Source organism: Neophocaena asiaeorientalis, unplaced genomic scaffold (genome assembly GCF_003031525.2).
Source record: "Neophocaena asiaeorientalis asiaeorientalis breed wild unplaced genomic scaffold, Neophocaena_asiaeorientalis_V1.1 scaffold30, whole genome shotgun sequence".
NCBI classification, from domain to species: Eukaryota; Metazoa; Chordata; class Mammalia; order Artiodactyla; family Phocoenidae; genus Neophocaena; species Neophocaena asiaeorientalis.
In genome coordinates, this window is record NW_020174923.1 from 6,313,777 (window position 1) to 6,321,551 (window position 7,775).

Below are 7,775 nucleotides of genomic sequence, written 5' to 3' on the forward strand. Positions count from 1 at the left end.
CCGCGCGGCCGAGCCGCCCACGGGCCCCATCGCCCCGCGGAGGGCCCGAGGGCACGCGCTGAGCCCTGCCCCTCCCCCGGCAGACTACAGCTTGGCCGTCCCGCAGCGCCTGCAGGAGCTGTACGACGTGTATGTGCGAGCGCAGGACGAGGGCAGCCTGGAGCGGGCCGCCATCATGGACCGCGTGGCCTCTGGGGCCCTGCAGGTGGGCGCCCCAGGCCCGAGCACGCGCACACGCGCTAAGGGAGGGGCCGATGGCCAGGGCAGTGCGTGCAGGTCGTTGGCATGGCGGTGGGACCAGGCTGGCTGGTCCCCAGGGCGCTGACTCCTTCCTTCTTATCCCACCCAAAGGCTTGCCAAGCCTGAGTAAGCTTCCTTTCTCGGCGTATTCTTCTCTGGCACTTGTCCCCACCCAGGGTCTGAAGGTCAGGTTTGGCTATCTGAGATACGACAAATGGCCCCAGACGCCCTCCCAGGAGACCAGGCCACCAGGCAGTGCCACGGGGGATGCCTAGCCTACCACAGCTTGTCCCTGGGGACCGAGAACAAGCCCACTGCCCTCTGGGGCTCCCAGCCCCTATTACCGCCCCAGACACCCTGTGTGCCTTTGTCACCCTGTGCTGTTACCCAGCCCAGGACCAAGTCTTCTGACGGCCCCTTCCCCATCTCCCCAGGACAGCTCCTTGCCCAAAATCAGCAGAGCAGGAACCTTGCTGACCCCAGAGTCTGACCCAGAGAGCGTGAAGACGCTGAGCTCCGAAGCCCAGCTCCTGCAGGGCAGCTTCCTGCCTCCGATCAGCACAGAGAGGTGAGGCCAGGGGCCGCTTTCTGCCAGTCCTTCCTGCCTGAGCCACCACGGGCTGTGTCCCAGAGATGCCAGCCCAGGTTAGGGCTTCCTGGGGGGGGGTGGAGCAGGAACGAAAGGGGGGAGGTGACACAGGTCTGGAGCCAGGACTTTTGGGTCCTCTCTCCCTTTACACGACAGCTCCCCCCTAGGGTGGGGGTGGGACCGCAGTGGGACCAGCCTGGTCAACAGATGCCCATCCTCCTCTACCAACCTCAGTGAAGCCAACCACGTGTCCAAGGCCAGTTCCGGGGCCTGGCAAGTGAAGAGCTCCTCTGTGCCCACCCCACCCCCCATCCAGATTGGCAGCCTGGTGACGCAGGAGGTGAGCACTGAGCACCGCTGGCCCTATGGGCTCCTCTGCTGCAGGTGGGAGCACCAGGGTGGACACCCAGTGGTTGGGATGGAGCCTTTCCAAAACAGCCCCCTGGGGACATAGGGTCCCTGCTGTGTCCAGTGGCTTCTCTTCCCAACCAATTCGTCTCACAGGCCCCCACTCAGGACAGCCTGGGCAGCCTGAGCGGCCGGATCAACTCCTCCCCTGACAGCAGTGAGAACCTGTCAGAGATCCCTTTGTCCTGCAAAGGTGTGCCCCCTGCCCACCCTGTCAGCCTGAGCCTGGCATCGTCCAAACTGCTCAGATCACCCAGCCCAGAGCCCCTTCCTTCCCTCTGCACTTCTAAGTACACCCATGCGTCGGGTGCTGACCGTTCTAGAAAGAGAGGCACCAGTGCCCAGAGAGGATTAACGAGCTGCTCTGTCCACACAAAGCTGGGGGCACATTCAGAAACCGGAATGGGGAACACATGGCGCTTAGGATCACGCCCCACCTTCCCACTCAGAAATAATTGTAAGAGCAAATATAGACCGAACCCCTACGCCCTGGCCATAGGCTATGCCCGTTATCTCAGTTACTCCTCATAACCTGGGACTTCCCTGGCGGTCTAGTGGTTAAGACTCTGTGCTTCCACTGCAGGGGGCATGGGTTCGATCCCTGGTCGGGGATAGTTTTACCATCCCCAGTTTACAGATGAAAGTAAGGCTCAGAAACTTGCCCACAGTTTCTTAAACAGCAAGCAAGGGGGGATGCTTTGGCAGAGAAGGGGTGTTGGAGGTGCAGGAGGGGGAGGAATATGTGGCCTTGACCCCCGGTTGGGTGCTCCTTTGTCCCGCCGCAGAGAGGAAGGAGATCCTGACGGACACCAAGTGCATCTCGGTGAAGGCTGCCCGGCGACGCTCTCGGGCCCTGGGCGCCGAGGGGCGCCACCTGCTGGCACCCAGCACGGAGCGCAGCAGCCTGTCCCTGCACTCGCTGAGCGAGGCTGACGATGCGCGGCCACCCGGCCTGCTGGCCTGCAAGCGGCCACCCAGCCCCATGCTGCAGCACGCTGCCAGTGAGGACAACCTGTCCGGCAGCACGGGTGAGGCCCCATCCCGGGCCGTCGAGCATCGTGGCGATGGCCCCGGGCCCTGGCTGCGTGGCCAGAAGAAAAGCCTGGGCAAGAAACGGGAGGAGTTGCTGGAAGCAAAGAGGAGGAAGCGGAGGTTGCAGTCCTTTGAGGTCACAGGGCAAGGGGTGAGTCCCGGGACAAGGACTGGGGGCTCTGGGCCCCTGCCTTGCTGGTGGGGCTCTGAGGGCTGGATTGCTCCAGCGGCCCCAGGGTACCCCTAGCTGTGCACCAGCCTCCACGCCGTATCCCCCCAAGCTGGCGTAGCTGACAGGGCAGACCCGTGTATCAGATCCGCACGCAGCTCCCACCTCACCTCACTGCTCTTCAGCCAACACAGCTCTCCCGCCCCAAGACACACCTCCTGGGGCCCCACCCCGCGCAGAGCATCTCGGACCACAGGGTGCAAGTGTGCGGGCACCCAGCCTCTGGTACCCGGCATCTGGGAAAGGTCACCCTGCCTATGGCCAAGGTCAAACTCCCTCCAAGCCAGAACACAGGTCAGTACCAGCAAAGGAGGGAATGGGAGGGGAGCGCTTGGTCAGCCCAGGGAGGAAGCAGGTTGAGCTCCCTGCCCTATGGCTGCCCCTTGCTGGAAACAGGGTTCTTGAAGAATATTTGTGGGGCTGGCACCTTGGGGTTGTGCCCCTAGGGAGTTCAAAGCCACTGGGTGATCAGAGGGGATGGAGAGGCGTTCCTAAAGCACTGCTCGTGGCCCTTCCCCCGTTGCAGGCCCTGGGGACTCCTCACCCCTCGCTGTCCCCTCCAACCCAGCTGGTGTTTCCCAACGGGCTACCCGGGGGCCCCGCCTGCCCCATGGCACAAGCACCCATGGCAAAGATGGACGCTTCCAACATAACTGAGGGGCCCTGCCTGGAACCGGCCCTCCTGCCCCCAAGACTGAATGGGGTGTAGCAGGAAATGGGAGATGGAGGCTGGGCAGACGGGGGTGCCCTGCGAGCAGGAGCTCGGGATCTCAGAAGGCGGGGGCTCCTGAGACCCAGGAACGGTGAGGGTGCCTGCCCAAAACTTCCGTGCTTGCGGTGCCACTGGGAAAGGGAGGTGAGCCCAGGAGGCACGGCCGGGATGGCAGGGCTCCCTGGCCTCCCAGCCCTGGACAGAAAACCCTGCTGCCAAAACCCCGTTCTGAGACCTGTGGCCCGACTTGGCCTCAGAAATGGGGGGGAGGGAACTGTTAATGGGACAGGGCTCCTGGGCCCACATCTGGGGCAGGAACATTCCCAGGCTGTGCTTGGGGTCGGGGAGGGAATCTGGTTTTGTTACTTAGCAGTGGCTTCCGCCCCCACCAAGCCCCCTTTTTAACAATAAAATCCCGTTTGAGTCTTGATGGTTGTGCTGGAAAGTAGACCTTGTCTGAAATGTGGGGTGGCCATGACTGATTAAGATTCAACCCAACTCCCCTCTCACCACCACCACCACCCTCTACTGCCCTCTGGCTGGTTGTACAGCACCAACCTACAAACACCTGGGGGAAAGCAGTTTTCCTCTAGACCCTGAGGTCTTTCCCCAGGAAGGGCAGAGCTATAAGGCCCATTCACATCTCCTCCCACCAGCCTTCCCCCCTCCCCAGACCCCCTCCCAGGAGAGGCCAGAGACTTGGGGTGGTCCACAAGCCAAATGAAGTGGTTACCCCCTGCAAGTCGGGACTCAGAAGTTGCTCAGCTAAGCCCCCCAGCTTCAGGGTGAGAAAGCTCCCACAGGGGTACCTGGTGCCTTGACCAGTCGGATGCTTTTACCTGCCCTGTTCCCTGTGGAGGTGCGGCCCTCAGGGAAAAGCTAAAGAAAGATGGGGAGCCCCTGACCTGTGCAGCCCTCCTTGGATGGTTTTTACCCATGAACTGGGTGGTTTAATCATCCCCTCGCCTCTCTGAGCATTGGTTTATTCTACCAAGAGTGTTACCTTCAAGTCAGTGTGAAATCAGCTCCTGAAACCAGGCATGTGGTCTACCACCCCTCAGGTGGATTCCACCCAGGGGGCCAGGGTGGGCACCTCCACTGGCCATGCCACTCCTGGTCCCTCTGGCCCATCTCTGCCGGGCCTGTATTTCCCGATCCAGAGGCCTCAGGGACGCCGAGCTTCCCGCCCCGGGCCCCGCTTGGCTACTTGGGGGTCCGGATGAGGGGGTGGTAGACGGGCTTCACGATGAGGTGCAGGTGCAGGGCGTTCTCCACCAGGTACTCGGAGTTGCGCCGCTGCAGGTCGGCGTGCGCCAGGAAGTCGCCGGCCTCCTCGCTGCTCTGGTGAAAGCTGTAGGCGTGGCGGACCAGCAGGCGGCCGTGCTGGCGCGTCCCCACCAGCACGGTCTTCTGGAAGCTCACGCCCGCCGCGTCGCCGCCGCTGCTGGCCGGCGTGACCACGAGCCGCGGCCGGCCGTCCTCGGGGCGGGCGAGGGGCAGCGCGGTGCCCGCGGCATCCGCGTAGACGGGCCGCAGGCTGACGGGCAGCCAGCGCGGCGAGAAGAGCACGTTCCACGTGACCCGGCGGCCCGAGTCGTGGCCGCTGGGGCCCAGCTGCGTCTGGAAGCTGGTGCTGCGATCGTCGCGGGCCGGGTTGTTGATGACCCACGGGGCGCCCCACGCGGGCGCGAGGTAGTTGCGGGGCAGGAAGGAGCTGCCGTTGACGTCGAAGAACTTGGCATAGTGCAGCGGCGAGGCGGCGTGGAACTGGTAGGCCTGCAGCAGGAGGTCGGCCACCGCCGGGCCGTGGCGCGCCAGGGCTGCCGAGCGCGCCTGCAGCTGGAACAGCTGCGCCGGCGGGATCATGGGGTAGCGGATGGAGCGCAGCGCCCGCTCGGCCACGGCGGGGGGCGGCCGCGCGCGGCCCAGCCACGCCTCCAGCGCGTGGAACAGCTCCAGCTCGTCCTGCAGCACCAGGTCCGAGCGCGGCAGCAGCTGCGCCAGCAGCTCGGGGCTCACGGCGCCCCACTCGGCGCTCCCCGCCACGGCCGACAGGTTCCAGGCCAGGAACTGCAGGCAGCTCTGACGCAGGGCCTCGTCCCCGGTGCTCACCGCGTAGTGGTACCAGCCCACCGCCGGGCCCGCGCCGCCCGCCAGGTGCGCGCGCATGTAGTCGGCCACGCCCCGCTGCAGGGAGGACACGCCGTACTTGGTGGCCAGCCTGTGCAGGGGGATGGCCTGCGCCAGCAGCACGATCAGTTCCCCGCAGTAGAGGTACCTGCCGGAGAGGCGCAGAGATGGGGCGCGGTCAGGGCGGGCGGGCCCACCCCGACCCCACCCAGAGCCGCTTTCTGGGTCTAGAGGGCCCCGGCCTTGGTCAGAGGCCATCATGGTCAAGGGCGCCAACAGAAGGGCCCTCCCAGGCCCATCCGACCTCACGGCCTCTTCTTTCCGTTTCTCGTGGGGACATGGAAATAGCGTGCATGTATTGAGCACCTACTAGGTGCCGAGCTCTGTGCTAGAACAAGACAGATGTAGCTCCTGCCATTGCGGGGTTTACTATCTGGACTCACATGCCGCCAGCTGCTCGCTATGAGAGTGGGCAAGACATTTCACTTCGCTGTTTGCCTCTGGGACTAAAAGATGTTTCCCAGGCTCCCTTAGAGCGAGTGCGGTCATGTGACTGAATTCTAGCCAATGAGATTTCCGCAGAGGCACAGAGTGGGATTGGGGGAATGCTGGTTAAGTAGAACTGACCGGGGTGGCGGGGAGACCCTTTGGCCCTTCCGTGTTATCCCTCTTCCCGTTGCCCGGAAGTTGGAAGCAATGACCCGAATTCTGCAGCCATCTTATCTAAGCCGTCAAATCAGGGTCACTTTCTCAGGCTAGAGTGTGAATGGTGCCCCACTAGCAGGAGGCAGGAGATGGGGCAGAGAGATGGCTAACGTTTTTAGCTCCCTAGCCCTCTGGTTCAAAACGGGGCCAGACACCGAAGCCACCCGGAGACATTAAAATAAGAAACGACTGCTTGGGGGACTTCTCTGGTGGTCCAGTGGCTAAGACTCTGCGCTCCCAACGCGGGGGGTGGGTTCGATCCCTGGTCAGGGCGCTGGATCCCGCATGCCGCAGCTAAAGATCCCACGTGCCACAACTAAGACCCGGCACAGCCAAATAAATAAATACATATTTTTTTAAGAAAGGAAAGAAACGACTGCTCGGCCCAACCCTAGATGGGAAGCCCAGGATCCAGGGTGGGGCCCGGGAATCTACAGTTTTTAAAAGCTCTCAGGGCCAGATTTGGAAACAGCTCTGAGGGTAACTGGTAAGTGACATCAAACCACACAGAGCCTCCAGGCAAGGGCAGGGGAGTCACGCTGCATTTTGCAGGAGTGCAGTGGAAGGAGGGAAGAAGGAGGCGGCTGCACGGTCATCCTAATGACATCCAGGGAACGGGCATGATGTCTGCTAGGATCCAGGGCTTCCGTCACCCTGTGAGTGGAGAAGCCAGGGGCTTGGAAAGTCCCGGAGTCTTCCCCCTGATCCTTCCCCACCTGATGAACTTGTCAAAGACAGCAGCGCCGTCCCGGGGCTCCTGCAGCACCACCTCGCTCTGGTTACTCAACAGCTCCCGGAACAGCTCACTGTGCAGTCCCAGCAGCAGGCGGTGGGCGTGGAAGACTCGGACCTCGTCGGTGCCCGCAGCCTGGACCCGCAGCACCACGTCGCTGGCATTGCCCTGCCGCAGCAGCTCCTGCAGGCGTTGGAGCAGCGTCTGGGAGTGGTTGATGGAGGTGCCCGTTGACTCCCCGCCGACATCGGTTTTCTGGGCTGCAGCAGGAAGGAACACGGCACAGCCTGAGAAGGCACCCAGGCCCCGGGCAGCCTGCTGGGGTTGCAGAGGGACCAGCTGGAGATGCATGTGGTTGGCTGTGGGCAGAGAGCGGATGAGCCCGGGGAGGCTGTGTGCTCACCTGTTTGTGCCCGTGAAGTGCGTGGATGCACCTGTGCGCACACAAGCACATCCTGGGTGGGGAAGCTTGTAAACCTGACCCTGAGCAGACCCTGAGAGGATGCTCTTGGAAGGTGGGCAGATTCCTGGCGGGGAGAGCTCGTGACCCAGCGTGGGACAAAGTGTCCAGAGCTGGTCTCCATGATGCCAGATCCCTAGGCGGGGGTCGAGGAACCTCTTGGTTCCCCCCCGTCTCACCTCCTGAAGAACTGTGCACCTCACCCCTCGGAAGAGTTGTCCAAAGGAGTGCAGTCACTAACAAACTGAGCACTTACTACAAGCCAGACACGCTCCTGGAGCTCAGAATAGCACAGTGAACAAAACAAGCCAGCTTCTTACACTCATCAAAGCACAAGCTCCTTAGACCGGCAATACATACACAAGTAAGCACTCTAGCTTTAGATGGTGGTAAATAAGGGAGGTGATAGCAGTGGGGTGGCAGCTCCTTTAGGTGCAGGAATCAGAGACAGGCTCCCTGAGGAAGCGTTGAGAAGGAGCCTGCCAGAGGCCCTGGAAGAGGATGGGCTTGCCAACCTGGGGGGTGGGGGGGGGGGGC

At 62.6% G+C, this 7,775-nt stretch overlaps 2 protein-coding genes across 6 annotated transcripts in view; one reads left to right on the forward strand and one right to left on the reverse strand.

The window, feature by feature from the left end:
- Window positions 1–3,812, forward strand: part of KIF19 (kinesin family member 19) — a 25,984-nt gene extending 22,172 nt beyond the window's left edge. Inside the window, exons 15-21 of the mRNA XM_024760599.1 lie at window positions 84–205; window positions 675–808; window positions 1,064–1,169; window positions 1,334–1,430; window positions 2,023–2,420; window positions 2,633–2,792; window positions 3,025–3,812. Coding sequence (XP_024616367.1) covers window positions 84–205; window positions 675–808; window positions 1,064–1,169; window positions 1,334–1,430; window positions 2,023–2,420; window positions 2,633–2,792; window positions 3,025–3,155 — 1,148 coding nt within the window. The 3' untranslated portion in view covers window positions 3,156–3,812. The remainder of the gene's footprint in view (window positions 1–83; window positions 206–674; window positions 809–1,063; window positions 1,170–1,333; window positions 1,431–2,022; window positions 2,421–2,632; window positions 2,793–3,024) is intronic.
- Window positions 3,813–4,326: 514 nt separating this feature from the next.
- BTBD17 (BTB domain containing 17) overlaps window positions 4,327–7,775 on the reverse strand; it is a 5,882-nt gene continuing 2,433 nt past the window's right edge. For 3 of the 5 annotated variants that reach the window (XM_024761184.1, XM_024761186.1, XM_024761187.1), the window contains 2 exons: window positions 6,762–7,137; window positions 4,327–5,488 (listed from right to left, as the gene is read on the reverse strand). In XM_024761184.1, coding sequence (XP_024616952.1) covers window positions 4,414–5,488; window positions 6,762–7,129 — 1,443 coding nt within the window. In that variant the 5' untranslated portion in view covers window positions 7,130–7,137 and the 3' untranslated portion in view covers window positions 4,327–4,413. Of the gene's footprint in view, window positions 5,489–6,761; window positions 7,743–7,775 lie in introns of those variants that run through there. The other 2 variants (XM_024761188.1, XM_024761185.1) reach the window with 2 other exon arrangements.